Source organism: Lissotriton vulgaris, chromosome 6 (genome assembly GCF_964263255.1).
Source record: "Lissotriton vulgaris chromosome 6, aLisVul1.2, whole genome shotgun sequence".
NCBI lineage: Eukaryota > Metazoa > Chordata > Amphibia > Caudata > Salamandridae > Lissotriton > Lissotriton vulgaris.
Window position 1 is genome coordinate 713,538,024 of NC_141694.1, and position 23,610 is coordinate 713,561,633.

At 49.7% G+C, this 23,610-nt stretch overlaps 1 protein-coding gene across 2 annotated transcripts; it reads left to right on the forward strand.

Moving 5' to 3' along the window:
* The first annotated feature begins 4,540 nt into the window (after positions 1–4,540).
* Positions 4,541–21,838, forward strand: LOC147707888 (myosin light chain 3, skeletal muscle isoform-like). 2 transcript variants are annotated; one of them, XM_086926700.1, is made up of 6 exons: positions 4,541–4,616; positions 8,602–8,791; positions 10,030–10,220; positions 12,962–13,135; positions 14,530–14,625; positions 21,240–21,838. In XM_086926700.1, exons 3-6 carry the CDS (start codon positions 10,199–10,201, stop codon positions 21,242–21,244), a joined length of 297 nt encoding a protein of 98 aa, XP_086782826.1. In that variant the 5' UTR covers positions 4,541–4,616; positions 8,602–8,791; positions 10,030–10,198; the 3' UTR covers positions 21,245–21,838. The 2 variants fall into 2 exon arrangements, with proteins under 2 accessions (XP_086782826.1, XP_086782827.1); XM_086926701.1 differs by lacking the exons at positions 4,541–4,616; positions 12,962–13,135; positions 14,530–14,625 and having other exon boundaries at positions 8,638–8,791.
* The last annotated feature ends 1,772 nt before the right edge of the window (positions 21,839–23,610 follow it).

Genomic DNA, 23,610 nt, shown 5'->3' on the forward strand with positions numbered 1-23,610 from the left:
CGACTGGTCGAAATACTTAATACGATGTCCATGTGACGATTCCTCTTTGCAATCAACAATACATTGTATTTTATTTTGTAAATTTTATTCTTGGGACAGGAAGAGATACTTGTTACCCTTGTTAAAGGTCTGGGGCCGGAGACAGTGTAGACCCGCTTTTTTCAAGATCCAATTATTGCAAGATGAAATGTCTATAACTGCGGTCTCATTGTTTCTAAAAAGCATTATTAGATGTAGATCTACCATGCTGTAAGCCCCTACTTCAAATGAACTGTGTTGGGGATAGTATTATTCTATCATTTTATTATTGGATTTTATTGCATCTATGCATTTTAATATGCTTTTATGATTTCTTATTGAATTCGAATAAAGCTATCTTTGACTTGACTTGACTTGACACTCTCACTGACACTCTCACTGACACTCTCACTGATGCTGACATTCTCACTGACACTGACACTCTCACTGACACTATCACTGACACTGACACTCTCACTGACACTCTCACTGACACTGACACTCTTACTGACACTCTCACTGACAATCTCACTGACAATCTCATCGACACTCTCACTGACACTCTCACTGACACTGACAGTCTCACTGACACTCACTGACACTCTCACTGACACTGACACTCTCACTGACACTCTCACTGACACAGTGAAACTGCCACTCTCACTGACACTCTCACTGACACTCACACTGACACTCTCACTGACACTCTCACTGACACTCTCACTGAGGGTGACACTCTCACTGACACTGACACTCTCACTGACACTGACACTCTCACTTACACTCTCACTGACACTCATTGACACTCTCACTGACATTCTCACTGACACTCACTGACACTCTCACCGACGCTCTCACTGACACTGACACTCTCACTGACACTCTCACTGACACTCTCACTGATGCTGACACTCTCACTGACACTGACACTCTCACTGACAATCTCATCGACACACTCACACTCTCACTGACACTCTAACTGACACTGACACTCTCACTGACACTGAAACTCTCACTGACACTCTCACTGACACTCTCACTGACACTCACTGACACTCTCACTGACACCTTAACTGACACTCAAGGACACTCACTGACACTCTCACTGACTCTCACTGACACTCTCACTGACACTCTCACTGACACACTCACTGACACACTCACTGACACACTCACTGACACTCTCACTGACACTCTCACTGACACTGACACTCTCACTGACACTGACACTCTCACTGACACTGACACTGACACTCTCACTGACACTCTCACTGACACTCAATGACACTCTCACTGACACTCACTGACACTCTTACAGACACTCACTGACACTCTCACTGACACTCTCACTGACACTCACTGACACTCTCACTGACACTCACACTCTCACTGACACTCTCACTGACACTCTCACTGACACTCTCACTGACACTCTCACTGACACTCACACTGACACTCTCACTGACACTCTCACTGACACTCTCACTGACAATCACTGACACTCTCACTAACAATCACTGACACTCTCAATGACACTACCACTGAAACTTTCACTGACATTCTCACTGACACTCTCACTGACACTGACACACTCACTGACACTCTCACTGACAGTCTCACTGACACTGACACTGACACTCACACTCTCACTGACACTCACTGACACTCTCATTGACACTCTCACTGACACTCACACTGACACTCTCACTGACGCTGACACTGATGATGACACTCTCCCTGAAACTGACACTCTCACTGACACTGACACTCTCACTGACACTCTCACTGACACTCTCACTCTCACTGACACTCTCACTGACAATGACTCTCTTATTGACACTCACTGACACTCTCACTGACACTCTCACTGACACTCTCACTGACACTGCCACTCTCACTGACACTGACACTCTCACTGAAACTCTCACTGACACTCTCACTGACACTCAAGGACACTCACTGGCACTCTCACTGACACTGACATTGTCACTGACACTTTCACTGAGACACTCACTGACACTCTCATTGACACTGGCACTCTCACTGACACACTCACTGACACACTCACTGACACTCTCATTGACTTGACACTCTCACTGACACTCTCACTGATGCTGACACTCTCACTGGCACTGACACTCTCACTGACACTCTTACTGACACTGACACTCTCACTGACAATCTCACTAACATCTCATCGACACTCTCACTGACACTCTCACTGACACTCACAGTGAAACTGACACTCTCACTGACACTCTCACTGACACTCACACTGACACTCTCACTGATGCTGACACTCTCACTGACACTGACACTCTCACTGACACTGACACTCTCACTGACACTCTCACTGACACTCACTGACACTCTCACTGACATTCTTACTGACACTCACTGACACTCTCACCAACGCTCTCACTGACACTGACACTCTCACTGACACTCTCACTGATGCTGACACTCTCACTGACACTCTCACTCACACTGACACTCTCACTGACAATCTCATCGACACTCTCACTCACACTCTCACTGACTCTCTCACTGACACTGACACTGACACTCTCACTGACACTGAAACTCTCACTGACACTCTCACTGACACTCTCACTAACACTCTCACTGACACTCTCACTGACACTCACTGACACTCTCACTGACACTCACTGACACTCTCATTGACACTCCCACTGTCACTCTCACTGACACTCTCACTGACAATCACTGACACTCACTGACAAACACTGACACTCTCACTGACAATACCACTGACACTCTCACTGACACTCTCACTGACAATCACTGACACTCTCACTGACAATCACTGACACTCTCACTGACACTACCACTGACACTCTCACTGAAACTTTCACTGACACTCTCACTGACACTCTCACTGACACTCTCACTGACACTGACACTCTCACTGACACTCTCACTGACACTGACACACTCACTGACACTCTCACTGACAGTCTCACTGACACTGACACTGACACTCTCACTGACACTGACTCTCTTATTGACACTCACTGACACTCTCACTGACACTCTCACTGACACTGACACTCTCTGACACTGACACTCTCACTGAAACTCTCACTGACACTCTCACTGACACTCAAGGACACTCACTGGCACTCTCACTGACACTGACACTGTCACTGACACTTTCACTGAGACACTCACTGACACTCACACTGACACTCTCACTGACACTCTCACTGATGCTGACACTCTCACTGACACTGACACTCTCACTGACACTCTTACTGACACTGACACTCTAACTGACACTCTCACTGACACTCACTGACACTCTCACTGACATTCTCACTGACACTCACTGACACTCTCACCAACGCTCTCACTGACACTGACACTCTCACTGACACTCTCACTGACACTCTCACTGATGCTGACACTCTCACTGACACGCTCACTCACACTGACACTCTCACTGACACTCTCACTGACACTCTCACTGACACTGACACTCTCACTGACACTCTCACTGACACTCTCACTGACACTCTCACTGACACTCACTGACACTCTCACTGACACTCTCACTGACACTCTCACTGACACTGACACTCTCACTGACACTCTCACTGACACTCTCACTGACACTGACACTCTCACTGACACTCTCACTGACACTCACTGACACTCTCACTGACACTCACTGACACTCTCACTGAGACACTCACTGACAATCTCATCGACACTCTCACTCACACTCTCACTGACACTCTCACTGACACTGACACTCTCACTGACACTCTCACTGACACTCACTGACACTCTCACTGACACTCTCACTGACACTCTCACTGGCACTCACTGACACTCTCACTGACACTCACTGACACTCTCACTGACACTCCCACTGTCACTCTCACTGACACTCTCACTGACAATCAACGTTGGCAACCAGAGAGGAAGAAGGTATCTGTCATTGAGCACCATCTTCTATTACAGGGTCCTGGTATCCAGATTTATCTGTCCTCTAACCAGTCCAGTTATAGTAGGATGTTATTAGCACGATTGAGAACAGGCACTTTTTTTAGGCTGATTACCTTTCCAGGTATACACGACTGGTCGAAATACTTAATACGATGTCCATGTGATGATTCCTCTTTGCAATCAACAATACATTGTATTTTATTTTGTAAATTTTATTCTTGGGACAGGAAGAGATACTTGTTACCCTTGTTAAAGGTCTGGGGCCGGTGTTCTATAATCCGCTGCTCCCATGATTGAGCGCCCCCCCTGTCATTTTGCGCGTGCGCACAACCTTTACGCATGCGCAGTTCCATTTTCATGACGTGTGCACTACGTAGCCATAATTGGCTGCCTCCCGCTTTTCTGCGCAGTTTGTCGCAGACAAATCACAAGTCGTCTTACTGACAGTCCATCAGTTGTTCTACGTTGCCATGTGTAAACACTTCATTCATTGGCTCATCAGCTTCTAGTCAGCGCGCTCTCTTTAGACGCCGCGGCCGAACTTGTAAGGGTTGGAGCTGTGAGTGAGGCGCCGCGCGCGCGAGCGAAGGTGCTGGCACTCCAGGATACTGCGCCTCACACCTCAGGTACCTGGGCACCGGGCTAAGGCAGCTAAGAGACCGAATCACCAGTGGCAGCGTGTGGCCTGGGGTGGCGCGGGCGTCCCTATCCTCTTTCTAATAAATTGGTCCGCCGGGGAGAAGGCTCCAGTGTCGCCCCAATATGCAGCGTAGCGGCGGCTGCCCTGAGCGTGTGGCCTGGGGTGGCGCTGGCGTCCCTATCCTCACGCCGGGGAGAAGGCTCCAGTGTGCCCCAAACGGCATCCCCCGACCTGTGTCTCCTACTCGGGGGATGCCGCCGTCGTTCTATCTGCGGACTGCGCCTAGCGCCGTGCACCACTCCCGCCGCCCCTGCACACTCTACACCCCTGCCACAAATCGTGCGACCTAGGCCCCTCACTTTAGAATCCACACATTTTGTTTATTTTATTACTCAGCGGGTTAATGCATCTACCGCAGAGATCAGTCTCCACCAAGAAGATTACAAGGTTAGACCTGGGTAAGATAATTCGGGATCCATAGGCGCTGGCTATATAGATCAGCGTGTACCCTGCAGGACATATGAGGGGTCCCTGCAAGGCACCACTTCCCACCTAGGTCGATGACATTAATACAAAACACGCATTTGGTCAGGTTCGACAAACTTTATTAAAAAGACAAGGATGCTTACTGTGTCTCATATATTAAGGCCAGGTTTTGAGGTAGAATAACAAGCAATCACCCCGTCCACCCTTGAGTGCCATACAATAAGTATGCAGACTAAAACATAGATGGGAAAGTTGATCAACGGGTCTAGTCAGCACAATGATGGAAGGCTACTTAGGCAGTACGTGCATATTATATTCTTTTTGCAGCGTGCACAGAGCTACCACGCCTAACAACTCTGCATACAAGATGTAAAGACGCCATCTTGAGGCGTGTCAGCTTCAAGAGAAGCGCGAGTGTCTTTAAAGTGGAATACATGGGGAAGGCACTGTTTAGGTGTAACCAGGTCACAAGGACTCAAGAGAGTACACATTAACAGTGACAATGTGATCGTCCAAGTTCCCCAAAAACCCCCTACCACCTCCAGTCAGGTTTTTGTCCCATCCCAGACTGCCAATGAATATTACTGATATGGTCCATCTAGCAGAGTGCTCTAGTTGCTCCATGTCAAGTGTCAGCCGCTACCTCTGTCCAAAAATCTCAAAGGGGTCTCCTATCAGGTATGAGCAGCGCAGCCACACCACAGAGTTCATGCTTACACATGTCAAATAGAAGTTACTCTCTGCCCCCTCGGGAGGCTAAGGTGTTCTGAAGCGTGTCCTCTGCACCTATAACCGTTCTTGAGCCCTCCTCCCTCCCAGCACCTAAGGCATGTATAACCCTTTAATGCAAAGGCCCCATTGCTGCCTTTTGGATTAAAGGATAGAAACAGTAAGGCTCCTTGCGTGTATTCCACAAAAGTATCAAATAAGATAACTCAACAAAACGAATGCCACCTACAGAGGTATCCTCCTAGGGCTGGCTCTGTTTTTCCTCCTTATGAGGTTGGTAATACATATGGTTGGCAAGTGACTATGTCACGAAGACACAATCTTTTTAGTACTGGGCTTTCGTGCATGTGTAAAGAAGCATCGCAGTTCAAGGAAGGTGGTCCTGTTTAGGCAAGGGGCTGCGCCTTCTGCTCACTGGGCACTACCACCTCAGCCGCCCCGTGCACACACTGCACATTGCCACTAGTTCTGCGAGCTAGGTAAGGGGCAGCGTGCGGCGTATGCAACACTCGCCTTCTGCACAGGGGGCGCTAACACCAGCGGCACGCAGCACATCAGCCGCCCCTGCACACTACACCCCTGCCACTAATCCTGCGAGTTAGGTAAGGAGCAGTGCGTGGCGTGTGTACATGTGGCATGCCGTGGTACTCACTAACCTCCTGCACCAGGAACACCAACTCCAGCAGCATGTATCATCCCAGTCACTCCTTGCACACTTTAGGTGTTGCACACTTTAAGTATTTCACACACGGTGTGTACATGTGCATAATAACATTCTAACGAGAGGCGCCTGCCACTGGTTCTGCGAAGTAGGTGAGGGCTTGCACACTGTGTGTGTACACCTGGTATGTCATGCCAGATTCCAGCCTCGTAGCACACTAAACACTAGTCATCCCTCAACAATACTACAGCTGTCTATGCGGGACAGTTAAAACCATGCACTTACGCACACGCAAGTTGTAATACTTTCGACATACCGTCATCCTGCACACGAACACTACCCCTCAGGACAGGTCCAACATGGAAAGATTTGACAGTGCACACCGCCACCCGATGCTTTCCATCATGTGTGCACACGTCTACCACGTGTGCAAACGTCCCATAAGTGTCCTCTCTCTATCGCCCTCCCTCTATTTATCTATCCCGCTCCCTCTATCTATCGCCCTCCCTCTCTATCAATCGTCCTCCCTTACTCTATCGCCCTCCCTCTCTATCTATCGCCCTCCCTCTATTTATCTATCGCCCTCCCTCCCTCTATCTATCCCCCCTCCCTCTATCTATCCCCTCCCTCTCTATCAATCGCCCTCCCTCTCTATCTATCGCCCTCCCGCCCTCTCTATCGCCCTCCCTCTCTATCTATCGCCCTCCCTCTCTATCTATCGCCCTCCCTCTCTATCTATCGCCCTCCCTCTCTATCTATCGCCCTCCCTCTATCTATCAATCGCCCTCCCTCTATCTATCGCCCTCCCTCTATCTATCGCCCTCCCTCTATCTATCGCCCTCCCTCTATCTATCGCCCTCCCGTTATCTATCTATTGCCCTCCCTCTCTATCTATCGCCCTCCCTCTATCTATCGCCCTCCCTCTATCTATCGCCCTCCCTCTATCTATCGCCCTCCCTCTATCTATCGCCCTCCCTCTATCTTTCTATCGCCCTCCCGTTATCTATCTATCGCCCTCCCGTTATCTATCTATCGCCCTCCCTCTCTATCTATCGCCCTCCCTCTCTATCTATCGCCCTCCCTCTCCCTCTATCGCCCTTCCTCTCCCTCTATCTATCGCCCTTCCTCTCCCTCTATCTATCGCCCTCCCCCTCCCTCTATCTATCGCCCTCCCTCTCTATCAATCGCCCTCCCTTACTCTATCGGCCTCCCTCTCTATCTATCACCCTCCCTCTATCTATCTATCGCCCTCCCTCTATCGCCTTCCCTCTCTATCTATCAATCGCCCTCCCTCTCTATCTATCGCCCTCCCTCTCTATCTATCGCCCTCCCTCTCTATCTATCGCCCTCCCTCTCTATCTATCGCCCTCCCTCTCTATCTATCGCCCTCCCTCTCTATCGCCCTCCCTCTCTATCTATCGCCCTCCCTCTCTATCTATCGCCCTCCCTCTCTATCTATCGCCCTCCCTCTCTATCTATCGCCCTCCCTCTCTATCGCCCTCCCTCTCTATCTATCGCCCTCCCTCTATCTATCGCCCTCCCTCTATCTATCGCCCTCCCTCTATCTATCGCCCTCCCTCTATTTATCTATCGCCCTCCCTCTATCTATCGCCCTCCCTCTATCTATCGCCCTCCCTCTATCTATCTAGCTATCGCCCTCCCTCTATCTATCTATCGCCCTCCCGTTATCTATCTATTGCCCCCCCTCTCTATCTATCGCCCCCCCTCTCTATCTATCGCCCTCCCTCTCTATCTATCGCCCTCCCTCTCTATCTATCGCCCTCCCTCTCTATCTATCGCCCTCCCTCTCTATCGCCCTCCCTCTCTATCTATCGCCCTCCCTCTCTATCTATCGCCCTCCCTCTCTATCGCCCTCCCTCTCTATCTATCGCCCTCCCTCTCTATCTATCGCCCTCCCTCTCTATCTATCGCCCTCCCTCTCTATCTATCGCCCTCCCTCTCTCTATCTATCACCCTCCCTCTCTCTGTCGCCCTCCCTCTATCTATCTATCGCCCTCCCTCTCTCTATCTATCTACACCATGTAACTTGCCTTATCTGCATACTCTCTGCTAATTTTATGTTATCAATTTGCAGGATTATGGCGGTATGCAGAGACCTGGAATTGTTGTCGACTACCAGACAAATCTGGTATTTGGTGGGACTGCTGGAAGGTGGATGAAAAGAAAGATGATGCAATCGCTTAATAAACCCATTGGAGGGGCGTTTGTCGGCAAAAAACCTAAATTGAGAAAACCTGGATCAAATGGCAATGCAGTCAAAAAAGGTATGTTTCTGGATAGAGGTTTCGCCTGGCGATCCGCTGCACAGCAGCGTTCGCGCAGGCGAAAACTTTTGTTTAGCAGTATGGGTGCTTTGTCCCACCTGCTCTTCCATTGGCTAGCTCCATAAATGGAGGCTAGCCATTGGAAGGGACATCTGTCTGTTATTGCCCTCCCTCAATCCATCTATCGCCCTCCCTCTATCTATCTATCTATCGCCCTCCCTCTATCTATCGCCCTCCCTCTATCTATCTGTCGCCCTCCCTCTATCTATCTGTCGCACTCCCTCTATCTATCTATCGCACTCTATCTATCTATCACACTCCCTCTATCTATCGCCCTCCCTCTCTATCGCCCTCCCTCTCTATCGCCCTCCCTCTCTATCTATCGCCCTCCCTCTATCTATCTATCAATCTATTGCCCTCCCTTACTCTATTGCCCTCCCTTACTCTATTGCCCTCCCTCCCTCTCTATCTATCGCCCTCACTCTCTATCGCCCTCCCTCTCTATCTATCGCCCTCCCTCTATCTATCTATCAATCTATTGCCCTCCCTTACTCTATTGCCCTCCCTCCCTCTCTATCTATCGCCCTCACTCTATCTATCGCCTCCCCTTCCTCTCTATCGCCCTCCCTTCCTCTCTATCGCCCTCCCTTACTTTAACGCCCTCCTTCTCTTTCTTATCTATCGCCCTCCCTCTATCGCCCTGTTCTCTTCTCTTCTCACGTACTGATCTGCTGCTCTCTTCCACCCTGCCTCCTTCTCTAACTCCCTGTTCTCTTGTCTTCTCACGTGCTGAACTGCTGCTCTCTTCCACCCCACCTCCTTCTTTAACTCCCTGTTCTTTTACTGTGCTGATCTGCTGTTCTTTCACCCCGCCTTCTTCTCTAACTCCCTGTTCTCTCACACACAACCACACCACACACAACCAAACCACACGCGCTACCAGACCCAACCACACACATGTTTATAAGCATTTTATCTTCTTTATTTCTCAACTCACTAATGCAAATGAAAACCTGTACAGCAGTGTCCTTACTGCAGTTTTCATAATTGTAGCCAAGAAGTATCTACACCTACCAGAATGGCAACAACTGCTGCTTAGCCTACGAATTCCTTGACCACCCAACATTGGTTCTTGGATTATGCCTGCCATTATTATAAAACTGTTAACACATTTTTGCACACCATGTAACTTGCCTTATCTGCATACTCTCTGCTAATTTTATGTTATCAATTTGCAGGATTATGGCGGTATGCAGAGACCTGGAATTGTTGTCGATTACCAGACAAGTCTGGTATTTGGTGGGCCTGCTGGAAGATGGATGAAAAGAAAGATGATGCAATCGCTTAATAAACCTGTTGGAGGGGCGTTTGTCGGCAAAAAACCTAAATTGAGAAAACCTGGATCAAATGGCAATGCGGTCAAAAAAAGGTATGTTTCTAGATAGACAGCTTCTGGTTTTTAGGTTTCGCCTGGCGCTCTGCTGCGCAGCAGCGATCGCGCAGGCGAAACCTTTTGTTTAGCAGTATGGGTGCTTTGTCCCGCCTGCTCTTCCATTGGCTAGCTCCATAAATGGAGGCTAGCCATTGGAAGGGACATCTGTCTGTTATTGCCCTCCTTCTATCTATCGCCCTCCCTCCCTCTATCTATCGCCCTACCTCTATCTATCTCTAGAGATTGGCTCGTAAGGAAGAATGCGGTTCCAAGTCTAGCCGGTGCCATTCAGCCGCCGCTGTGTGGCTGGCACCAGAGGGTAGGTCCGACGACAGGGTATGTGGGGTCCGGTTAAACAGTTTTCGTTTAGCTGGCACCGATGGGTGAGGCGCACAGCCTGGGATGATGACGGGCTGGGTAGACTGGGTGTGTGCGCTGCTACCAGAGGGCGAAGTTCGAAGATTATGTCGCTGGCGGGCAGAGATGGGGTCTGATGGCCAGGGTGCAGCTGGCATACGTCTGTGGCTTTCACTCGATTATTGTGCACCCCCTGCCTGCCATGCTCTTCTGCGCTCTTCTCCCTGGCAGGCTACGGCAGCCAGGGCAATGCCTCATTGTCTTTTGGGAGTGGTTGGCAGGTTGGCGCTCTCTTGTAAACGCCAGGCGCGCCGCCCAGCGGCTGCTCTCTGAACTGCCTCCTGTTGAGTTCAGACGGAACCAGCCTTTCCCTTTTCTGCCTGAACCTGGTGCCCAGAGCAGGCGCCCGTGGCCCGCCCGCATCCATCCCCCCCCCGAGGCCTGGGCCGAGGCTGCGCCGGTGGAGCCGCATTCCAGAGGAGCCAGACCCGGCCGGCTCCGAGCTCGGATTCCTTCAGAATGCAACTTCCGGTTGGGCGAACTTTGCTGTGATGGAGCGCAGCAGGCAGGTGTTGTAGTTACTCAGTGAGTGTTTGTCTGTCGGAGGCGTCCTGAGCCGGGATATGGCGGACAGAGAGCTCACCCCCTCGCTGCCACCCCTTCGGCTCACGAACAGGTGGGCGCTGGATTATTTTGTAATACTGGGCGGGTGAGATGCGGAGTCGGTGCTGGATGAGAGCGAGGTTTAGACGAACGAGTGGCTGGGATGAACCTGAATCTCTCACCCTGCACTGGACCTCCACACCCGTCACTCACACTGGACCCCGGCACCCGTCACTCACACTGGACCCGATCACCTCTCATTCACCCCCGCACACGTTATGCACCCCCGCACACGTTATGCACCCCCGCACATGTTATTCACCCCCGCACTTGTCCTCGGCACCAGTCATTCACCCCTACACTGGACATTGCCATCACCACAGGACCTCTGCAGGAATCACTCACAACTACACCATGTCTGCCTCCCGCCACTAAACATTGAATCTGAACACCCCCACTCACCCCTAGATCTGAGCACCTGCTACTCACCCCTGGACCAGAGCACCCGCCACTCACCCCTGGACCAGAACACCCACCACTTACCCCTGGACCAGAGCACCCGCCACTCACCCCCTGGACCAGAGTACCCCTACTCACCCCTAGATCTGAGCACCCGCTACTCACCCCTGGACCAGAGCACCCGCCACTCACCCCTGGATCTGAGCACACGCCACTCATCCGTGGACCAGAGCACCCCCCAGTTAAAAATTAACTTAGGTGAATCTGAAGGAGCTACATTTTAAGGTGTATTTCAGAGTGCACAGTCTGTTACGATGAGACCCAGGGGCTTATTATGTCTGTGGTGCATTGAACCTTGGGGGCAAGTCAGAAAAGCTCACTATATCCTCGTTGGCTATTATTACTAAACCTTAGGCTTGCATTAGAGTCTAAAGGGCCTCTTTCACTTGGACGCGACGTCTTGCTTGTATCTGATTTTGGATATTACATAAAATGTGACAATCGTGGCAGATCTGGTATTAACATTGGTAAATATTTCAGGAGTTACTGGCGATTAAATTGTGGAAACATGATTTCTGGTATTTATGATGCAACTCTCCCCCCAGCAGCAAAGGGAAACTGGAAACCGTCTCGTAAATTAGGCGCGTTTGCTGTCCTACCTCCAGGCTATTTCAAGCAATAATTGTTTAATAAATAGTTGAAATATTGATTTGTGACAGGAGGAACACGCTGTAGAAAATGTGACTCTAGTATGTAAGGCATTATGTATTGCGATAGGAATGGGGAGCTCACAGAAGTCCGCGCATACTTCTTATCCTTTGAATACACACACACACCCACCCACTAAGCAATCTGTATCCTGTGCTCTACTCATTCCCCACACGCCAGATTTCTACTCACCTTTCACCCTCAGCTCTTACCTGTGCCCTCAGCTCTTACCCCTTTGCCCTCAGCTCTTACCCCTTCGCCCTCAGCTCTTACCCCTTCGCCCTCAGCTCTTACCCCTTCGCCCTCAGCTCTTACACCTGTGCCCTCAGCTCTTATACCTGTGCCCTCAGCTCTTACACCTGTGCCCTCAGCTCTGACCCTGCCCTGTGCCACACATTGAATTGGAGATCTCTGCCTCGTTCACAGTTGCTAGATGGACCATATCAGTAATATTCATTGGCAGTCTGGGATGGGACAAAAACCTGACTGGAGGTGGTAGGGGGTTTTTGGGGAACTTGGACGATCACATTGTCACTGTTAATGTGTACTCTCCAGCCTGGCACGCTGCTGCAGCCGGTGACTGCTCCTCTGAACTCTTCTCTCCTTCCCAGAGCTTAACACCAAGAAGCTTGGCTTTAACGAGTTCTTGCCCATGCTGCAGACAATTGCGAAGAACAAGGACCAGGGTACCTACGATGACTTTGTGGAGGGGCTGAGGGTCTGCGACAAAGAAGCCAATGGCTCTGTGATGGGCGCTGAGCTGCGACATGTACTAGTCACTCTGGGTAAGAGGCCATTTTGGCACAGTACTATTTTCAAGGCAGAGAGTAATTGACTGCTGAACTCCCCAGCCCCCCTGCAGTATTCAGGGCCCCCCTTTCTGATTCCGAGCTTAGATTTCTACCCGCGTCTGGATATTACAGTTAATGTGCCCTGTTTCAGCCTTACAAAGTGTCCTATCAATCTCATTTAACTGTACATTCTTTTGGGGCGAGGGAGGATGGGGACATGGTTGGGTTACAAGTGGTTTTTGGATTGCCCATTCTACAGGCTAGAGCTTTGACTGACTAATAGTTAGTCTTGGTGAGCCATGTCCTGGAAATTGGTGGCGTCCTTGTCTTGTGGGTAGCGGCCTCTTCAGAACATCTGCTCTGTCTGGTTTTACCCTGGTGGCTGGCTAGTCTCACCAGCCAGTGCTGCTTCTGTGGCGGAAGTGTATTTGGTGGGTAAGTGCTGGGTCTGAAGCTGTGCGTGCTGCTGCATTCTTGTCAGTTAATCTGGAAGGTGTTTGATCGAAGCCTGTGTGCATTTTTGTCCTTTCCTTTGTGCAGGTGAGAAGATGTGTCTGTGTGTGGCTCTGTCTGTGTGTGTGGCTCTGTCTGTGTGTGTGGCTCTGTCTGTGTGTGTGGCTCTGTCTGTGTGTGGCTCTGTCTCTGTGTGTGGCTCTGTCTGTCTGTCTGTGTGTGTGTGGCGCTCTGTCTGTGTGTGGCGCATAGCGCTCTGTGTAGCGCTCTGTGTGGATAGCTTCTTTTGTCGGCTCTGTGTGTGGGTGGCTCTGTCTGTGTGAGAGTGGCTCTATATGAATGTCAGTGCAACCCATCACATCATTAACAATTACAGACCTTCACATCGCCAACACCTTGGCATTGGTTTGATAGTTGAAATAATTGGGCAGTGTGGTGGTTATAATATTAATTATGTGTATCTCAAAATAAAGGCTTTGTCAATGTGAAGGGCATGTCTTTGAAATTGGATGGCCTCTTCTCCCTATTTCTTTTTTTTCCAAATCCTTGGGCTCTCTCATTGACCAATCTGTGTCCTTCAAAGGGCATGTCCTGAAAAGAGCACAGACATCGGAGTCCCAGCTTACATTAAAGCACATTATCTGCTCGCCTGGTCTCTTGGCTGTGCTCTTTTCCCTTGGGGGTTTCAGGTCACGGCCTGCTTGGTGGGGTTTGATTGCTTGCTTGTGGAGGGAGCGAGATTGCGGGTCATTCCCTAATAAGAGTCCCTGGTGTTTTTTAAAAACGCGTATCTGGCACACCCTGGTGGCAGAGTAGTTTCTAAAGGGTTTCTGTCCACATTGAATGCCTTCTCTTCTAGGTTCCAACCAAGTTATTGTAGTTGAACTAGCAGTATGTGTATAAATTAACGTTTATTTATCTAAAAAAAATTCCAGGCTTACAAGGAACAAATAAAAAGGGAGAGCGTACTCACTGCTACAAGTATCCTAAACAACCCAACAGTCAAGTCCCGGTACGAACAGTATGCAACGGTAAGATTTTTAGGAGCCATATCTGAAGACATTGAACCTATTGCCTCAAGTTGAATAATTGCTTGGCCAGTTAAATCGGCAGTCCAACTTTTTCTATGAGAGTTACCACAATGGTGAGTGACCATGCCTTCCAGAATTATTGTTCTGACTACTCAGATGTCTGTCACAATTAAAGTTTTACAACCCACTGGGGGGGCGTGGCTAGCTGAGCAGCGAGATGGCCGCTTTCTGAGTGGGCTCCGCCGGCTACTCTGACAAATCCTTAATTAATCCTTCTCCTGGTGAGTGAGTTGCAACGTGGGTGACAAAGGTTGATATACTGGCCAGGTCGCTGTCAGATCACGCCCCATGCGGATTGGAGCTGCGACCCCCAAACGCTATTCACAGGGCATTCACATGGCGCCTCCCACCACACGCGCTCACGGACCCAGTATTTGTAGAAGAAATTAGAGACGACATAGTCCATTATTTTGCCGAAAATACTGGATCAGTCTCATCTGAGGCCATAGAATGGGACGCCTTTAAGGCTGTGATCAGAGGTCAGTGCATAGCACGGAAGGCGGGAGTCCTGCGTGCCATAAGGGACACGTTAGCTAAGCTGGAGGGGGAACTGAGAGACCTAGACGCTGCCTTTAGTGCTGACCCATCATTGGAGATAGCTGGGGCTCTGAAAACCAAGCTGCTAGCTTTTAATGAGGAAGCGGAGAGGGAAGTACGGTTCCTGGGAAAACGGGCAGAAGCACGCAGATATGGGGAGGGGGACAGGCCGAGCAGAACACTAGCTAGGTTGATAACTCCTTGCACACAATCCAATTACATCCACACCATATATGACAAGGCCGGGCACCTCGCGATGGGCCAAGAGGCAGTACTAGGCGCCTTCGCGGATTTCTATGCCTCCCTCTACACCTCCAGGCAGCCCACGATACCGCCCACTTTGCAAGCCTTTTTGGATTCCATAGCTCTCGTATGGTTTAACAATAACCACCGACAATACATGGACCTCACTGTCACGGTCCAGGACATAGCCCAGGTGAGAAAAAACATGCCGGCCAACAAAGCCCCTGGCCCAGATGGCCTGACAACAGCCTTCTATAAAACCTATGTGGATGAGTTGGCGCCGAAACTGCATACAGTGTTTGTTGAGGCCCTCGAATTGAATTCCCTACCAGACTCCATGCGGGAAGCCCTAATAATTACACTCCTTAAACCTGATAAAGACGAGCTACACCTAGATTCCTATAGGCCCCTTTCTCTGATAAACGTCAATGCTAAAATCTACGCTAAGGTAATTGCGGATCGATTGCAGCCTATGCTGCCTATGATTGCACTCCCTAATCAGTCGGGGTTTATCCCGGGCCGCGCAACATCACATAACCTCAGAACCATTTTTTCTGTTCTCCACTACTTGCATCCATCTGTACAGGCGGCGGTGGTGTTCCTTGACGCCACCAAGGCATTTGACTCCTTAGAGTGGCCTTATCTGTTTAAAGTTTTGGAACAGATGGGCTTTAGCCAAAACTTCATGACCTTGATTAAACTACTGTACACGGAACCTAGAGCTAGGGTGAGTGTCAACGGTCTCGTGTCTAAGCCCTTCCGAGTCTCCAGGGGGACAAGGCAGGGATGCCCTCTGTCACCCCTCCTCTTTGCCATTGCAATGGAGCCGCTTGCGGCTCGGATAAGACAACACCACACTGCAAGGGGCATCGGATTTAGCTCTCGGAGCTTACTAATCTCGTTATACGCGGATGATGTCACCCTATACATCATCAATCCCAAGGACAACATGAATCCACTACTTCGGGAATTCGTGAGATTTGAGGGCCTAGCAGGAGTGTCCATTAACTGGTCTAAATCGGTTGCCTTCCCCTTGACGGACGAGACTAATCGCCCGGCTCCGGACTACCCTTTGAGGTGGGAGACGGACGCTGTTAAGTATTTGGGAGTCTGGGTCAGTCGGGATGTGCAGGAGTTGTGGACACTAAATTTCGGGAGGGCGGTAGACTGGCTGGAGGGGAAAATTGAGGTCTGGAACAAACTGCCCCTTTCCCTAGTCGCAAGGATAGCCTTAGCAAAAATGGTGGTTCTCCCCAAATTCTTATATTTGTTCGTGAACGTACCGCTACCAATGACAGCACACTTTCACGCTCGTGTTCGCTCACTATTGCTGAAATTGGTGTGGGCTGGTGGGCAAGCGAGAGTCTCCTGGGACCTACTCACACTACCGCTCCGACAAGGAGGTCTCGGTGCTCCTGATCTGAGGCTTTACTCCCTCTGCGCCCAAGCGCAATTTCTGCACTTCTGGGCCTTCCCTACTCCCTATCAACCGCATGTGGCGGTTGAACTGGCCGTGGTCACCCCTTTGCCGCTGCGAGTGGCTCTATACGGTAAGGTCTCCTGCCCGTCGCGAGAAGTGGATACCGTGGAGATGATCCGCTGGGCTTAGCGTGAACTGCAGAAGAGAGCGGGTCTCTCTTTGCTTTATGCTCCGGCCATCCCCCTTCGGGGTAACCCGATGCTGCCTTGTCTCACCGCCAGGGGAGACGTCCTCACGATCCGGGGAAAACGGCTGCACACATTCGCTGATTTATATCCGGATGGTACCTTCGTCGAGATGGACACGAACGAGGATGTCCTGCCAGAATCTTTCGCGGACACGCTACTGTACCATTCCCTCCGTGAATCCTGCAAAAAGATAGGACCCCACTTCCCAGAGGAGCCATGCACACTAGACGCCCTCCAGAATCTGCTTTCACGGCCTTCCCCCAAAAAGCTGGTATCAAGACTATATAACTGCATGCAGGAGCAGGCACCGATCACTGAGGCCATGGCCAAACAGGCATGGGCCGCGGATCTGACTGATCAGCTAACGGATGACATCTGGGAGTACTGCTGTAAGCAACTCACGGCACTGTCTCCGAACTATCGACTGCGGCTCATACATTTCAAGTTCCTACACCGCTATTACCGCACGCCGACATTGTTACACCGAATGGGCATCCGCGCAGATGCCTCCTGCTGGAAATGCGGAGGGGAAGATGCGTCCTTTCTCCACGTGGCGTGGAGCTGCCCCAAACTGGATTCATACTGGTCGGAGGTTTTTACAGCCATAAATCAAATTACGCATAGGAATGATACACCAACTCCTCTCCTGGGTTTGCTAGGTTATGTTAAAGACACTGAACCCTGCGACAGGAAGCTACATGCCCTACTCCTTCTCTATGCCAAACGACAGATCGCGCTACATTGGGGTAGGAGGGCTCTCCCCTCATTCACGGGGTGGATTAGAGATGTAACATATGGCCATACACAACTGACACACTACTGGGAGACTATGCCCACCGCTTCCAGACCTATTGATATCTGGGACCCGTTCATACAGTGGGCTAGAGAACGTGAGGGCTCGGACACCCTGGGGAGATCACCGGATTCAGGTGTTTCAGATGATATGGGCTGACTGTGTTCATTACGTGATTGAATGCTTGTTGCTTGTCAGCCCTGAGGTAGTGCGGACCTGCCCTGTATTGTCACACGCACTAGCCATGCAACCCCATTGGCCCTGCATATGCCGCTGACCCTATCCCCTCAGACCCTCCTGCGGCCCCAGACCTCGGCGAATAGCCCCACTTATCCTCCTCCTCTCCCCCCCCCCCCTTCCTCCCTCCCCCCCCCTTTTTTTTATTCTCTCGCCTACATGTGGAGGAGGTGGCAATCGCCACACCATCACCCTTATCGCGACTCGCCTTTACTCATGACACTCCAGCACAGGTCCGCGCAGCCCTAAGGACGGATGATATGTTGCATAGCAATTCTATGTACTTGCACCGCAGTTTGCTGTTTTAGTTTTTTTGACTGTTGGGGGGGTATGTTGGGAGAAAACAGTGCTGCTGGACGTATCCTTCCTACTGGCCGCCGCGGCGGGTTATTGACCGCTGTTCGCTCCAAGGCGACCTGGTTGCTTCCTGATACATCTGCATGTCTGCGACACTGAGAGAAAAGTAAGATCACTTATGCGCAGGTGTTGTACTGCTCACGACCACGTTACTACTGTTTTATATATATCACTGGGAGTGCCAGCTCCGGCTGGACGATAGCCCTCGGACTGTTTTACTGACCCTTGTGCATTGTATACCTGATAGCGGCCTGCCTCCGGGTTGTTGGCGTGACGCAGTGTACATCATTTGTCTCTTTAATACAGAATAAATGTCTTACACCAAAAAAAAAAAAAAAAAAAAAAACGTTTTACAACCCACTGAAAATGCCAAAGGTTCCAGGGACGTTAGTTTCATTTTTACCCACACAACCATAGAAAAGTTAGCACTTATAATTTTAATAGGTTTTTTAAAAAAAGCAATTGCCCATGAGGGGGTCCCCCCATGTGTCCTATAGGTTCAGGATACCTGTATCCTGACTCGTGTTTTCACACTGTCAAACCCCCAATCTTCCAGGGTATTGGTGAGCTGCCAGTAGATTCAGAGCTATCCGTTGGAGATGTCTGCTTTAAATATAAATGTAATCCAGCAAATTCTTTATTGGTATTTCTAGTAAGTATATTTCTGTTGCAGTCTTGTATTCAACCAGAAATATGGCCATTCTGCAGTTCTACTTAAAAGCGAATTTCACACCACACATGGGTAACCCTTCAGCCACAGGCATAAAAGCATCAACAGCTTACGTTCTCTTTCAATAAAACTTCTCAATCTGCCCAATCTACCTTCTCTTTAGGAATGCTGGAAATCTCACTGGATGGAAAGCAATTTCCTTCAGCTGAACGCTGCAAAAACTGAGGTTCTGCTCTTTGGAGATGCCCCCTCCTCTGGTCACCTTCCTGGTGGCCCCCAGAACTAGGCACACCCCCGACCCCGGCAACCACAGTCAAAAACCTCTGTGTTCACCTTCAACAGTCCCTAAACATGAAGAAACACGTTACTCACACAGTCTAATCCTGCTTCCACACCCATGGCTTACTAAGGAAAGATTTTACTTATCTCCCCGACACAACAAGGAAAACCCTAACACAGGCCCTGATACCAAGCAAGCTGGACTATTGCAACGCCCTATTGATCGCCGCAAATGAGTCCTCCTTAAACCAATTGCAAATGATACTGAACACAGCCGCCTGCACGGTTCTGAATGCTCCCCCCAGATCAGCTTCCTCTCCCCTCCCTCATCAGCTACACTGGCTGCCAATACGACAGCGCGTGAAATTCTAGATCTGCTGTCTCACACACAAAGCTATCTGGGGCAATGGCCCTCCCGATGTAGTAGAGAAACTTCGCCGCTATTACCCGGCTCGGACTCTGCGCGCCAGCTCCCAATCGCTCCTCAAAAGCCCCAACATAAAAAAGGCTAGACCCGGAGGCAAGTCCTTCTCGCACCCTTCATCTGGAATCAACTACAGCTGGCCCTAAGACAGTGTTTGGACCATCTTAAATTCAGAAGACTCCTGAAAACTGCCCTGACAGAGTGAGGGAGTGAGAGTGGGAAAGGGAGGGAAAGGAGGGAAAAGGAGTGACAGAGTGAGGGAGTGACAGGGGGAAAGGGAGACAGTGAGAGGGAAAGGAAGGGAGGGAAAGGGAGTGAGTGAGGGAAAGGGAGACCGAGTGAGGGAGTGAGACAGGGAAAGGGACAGTGAGGGAGTGAGAGGGAAAGGGGGGAGGGAGTGAGAGAGGGAAAGGGAGACAGGGGGAGGAAGACAGACAGAGGGAGGGGAACAGAGTATGGGAGAGGTAGGGAGAGTGAGGGAGGGAGACAAAGAGAGAGCAAGAGATGTGTGTATCCCGGGTCTGGTGGCTCAGTGGACGAAGGTGTCCGCTGCAGGGACCAGTGATCAACCTCATGGTCAGTTGTGTATTTTTTTGTTGCTCTAGCCCTGCCACCTCCCCCACTGACCCCGCCCCCACTGGTGCGGCCCTCGGACACAAACCACAGTGTAAATTTGGCCCCTGAGAGAACGTTTGTGAGTACCCATGACCTATGCTGTGCTTCCAAGCGCTGAGATACCCCCCTGGGGGTGATTCAAGAGCTATACAAATTAAATAAAATCATTAATTAAATCAAACAGGTACACATGCTGCAAACTGATAAGTTAATGACCATCAACAATTAGCTTGCAGCCTGTAATGCTGTGGATGCACTTCCACCCTTCCTGCCTCCAGGGCTCACACTGCATATTGAATGTTCAGATCTGTTTACTCCTTCCTCAGCTTTGCAAATAACACTTCTTCCGTACTGAGTTTCACCCAAAAAAAATTGTAGTTTCGCAGGAAATTAATTTCTTGGAAATGTGATGCCCACCCTCAATATTCCAGTCACCGCCCCCTCTGTACAAGGACTCCTCAGAGCTCATGGGCGTTCATAGACATGGCATGGATTTTTCCATCCTATGGCCTGTCTGGACATACTCTAAAATTTAGAAGTCCTGCATATGTTCTCCCCGTTGTAAGATGCCTTTTCTAATAATACATTCTTTCTGCTTTTTTGTGATCTGAAATCTGAGTTCTTTACTTGCACTGTACACAAGACTTTTGCTGTTACTTTTGTACTAGTTAGTGTGCATTTGTTCTGCAAAATTTTGCTAAAGATGGTTTAAAACTTGTGTTTACTTTTAGGGTGAGAATCCCTTTGAAATCGTTGAACAAACAGGAGAATCGGTAGTTGAGGAAACAACTGATGCGAATGATGAAGACAATGAGCAAAACGAAAAGGAGGACATTGATGGTGAAAACGATGAAAATGAGGAGCAGATAATGTGGAGGCAGAAAGTGCAGATGCGGATGATGCTGCTGACCCAAATGATTACTCTGGGGACTTAACCACCACTGATGAAAACTAGTTGAGAAACTGCCCTGAAAGACCAAACACTTTAGCACACTGCATTGGTGGACTTAAAGAACAATTTTCCGCAAAGTTGAGCAGTTCGTTCACCCTGCATGCATTCCACTTCTGTTTTAATTGCCTATGGGCAAACCGGTTTTATGTTTTGTTTTTTTAGTATATTACACACAGCAAATGCTTCAGTATTCTTCCAGTGTAAATTGATTTGTTCATGGTTATGTTTTGAGTAATTTTGAGCAGTTGGAGTTCTAAACATTCCAATGTGAATTTTTCCAGTTTTTAGCGCCCAATGTAGTGTTGTATATAATTCAAGCTGTTGTAGCAAAGAAACCCTGATTATGTCTTGCAGTAATAAAGGCTTACAACAAGATTATACACTTATTTTGCACCTCTCCTATGTGGTACTGTCTGCCTCAAAGAAGGGGTACACTCAAGGTGGTGTTTTATGCCCGGAGGTAGCGCCCCAGGGGGGAGCACTCGCCTGTTTAATGCTGATCAAAGGCTCTTTGCTGAGGTGTGAGATTGGAGAGGGTGCCGAGGGTATTCTGGGTGACGAGGTGTCACTGTAAGGCCTGGTAGCCTCTACATAATCAGCAGAGGTGAGGATGGAAAGAAACATCCGCTCTGCCTATGGGGGCCTTGTGACACCAGCTGGGTGATTCACCCACCGAGGTGTTCCTTTCTTGCTTTAAAGCGTTCGATTTGTTTTGTGTTTTTTCTGCACTTTTATTTAGCGCGAACTCTATCGGAAGGTATTGCAGCGCTTTAAATAAACACTAGTTACATCACACAAGGTCACTTTTTAAACAAGAAAAACAAGCATTTTCGGAAATTATGTAGAATATTCCATTTGTGGAGTGCTGCAGTCGGGGCCGGAGCTGAATTTTAATCAGGGGGGGACTGCAGTGATGGACTGCAGTGTGTCTGCTGTTATACCAATGGCATAAATCACGCCGAGCCAGACTCTGCACCCACAGGCACCAGCTCCCGACTGTCAGGGTGGTCGGGAAGCAGCAGGAAAGGTCAGAGGTGCCAGGGAGAGGGGGCTGGACACACAGGAACGGAGGAACCAAGGAAGCAAGAAAGAGCGGGGAAGACGAGGGAGGAAAGGAGAGGAGGAAGAAAATAATATGATAAGGAAGAAGGAAGAGGGGCGAAGACAGGGATAAACGGAGGAGGGGGTTATGAGCACTGTTCCCAACAAGCTGCGCGGGTGAGCGCGCGCGCAGAGAAGTCACCCTGAGCGCGCAGGTTGCTGAATTTACCGCGCACTCCAGCAACACCGTTAGCGGCGCCGCTTTTAAAATGCGAGCGGCGCGAAAAAGTGCCATTTCCTCGTTGCGGGAGTTTGAAAAAAAAAAAAGCAGTCTCAAACACAGCGTGTGCTTTAGCACACGCTGTGTTTGACACTCACCATTCCTCTGCATTCCTTTTCTAACACTGCACAGCTGCGTGCTGATTGTGAACCTTTTGTATTAATGTTAATTGTAGGCCCCCCCCGTGCACTGCAATTAACACAAATACAAATGCAAAGGACCTACAATCAGCCCCGCAGCTGTGCCTTGTAAGAATCGTCATTGTGCACTACTGAGGGGCTGTTTGTGATCCTTTTTGTTGCATTGCCTTCCTCCAGCTCTCCTGTCCTGTAAGGGAGAGGAACGATCATCAAGACCATTAGTATAGACGAAAACACAGACGACTGAATGTAACTCACACGGACAGTAAAAATTAACAAGATTTTTGAAAAAGTTATTGCTGGAGAAACACCTGGGCCTTCAAAAATATTTTTGAAATGGTAAAACGTGCTGACCCACATTGATCCATGTTTTACAGGATAGTGTGCGTAATAAAATGCGAATGACAAACATAACAGGCCATTGTGAAGAGAGCAGGTTGAAAGTCCTTATAAAAATAGTATATATATATATATATATCATTTTAGTCAAAATGGAAAGGCCTCGGTTAACAACCGAACTAAAACCAGGGACAGACACCAGGGAGCAGGGACAGACACCAGACACAGGAACAGACACCAGGGAGCAGGGACAGACACCAGGGACAGGGACAGACACCAGGGAGCAGGGACAGACACCAGGGAGCAGGGACAGACACCAGGGAGCAGGGACAGACACCGGGGAGCAGGAA

Bases quoted from the DNA above. Each gene is read 5' to 3' on its own strand.
- LOC147707888 (XM_086926700.1), top strand. From the start codon at position 10,199: ATGGCAATGCGGTCAAAAAAAG. The intron at 10,221-12,961 runs GTATGTTTCTAG...TCTCCTTCCCAG, and splicing joins GGCAATGCGGTCAAAAAAAG to AGCTTAACACCAAGAAGCTT. The intron at 13,136-14,529 runs GTAAGAGGCCAT...AAAAAATTCCAG, and splicing joins ACATGTACTAGTCACTCTGG to GCTTACAAGGAACAAATAAA.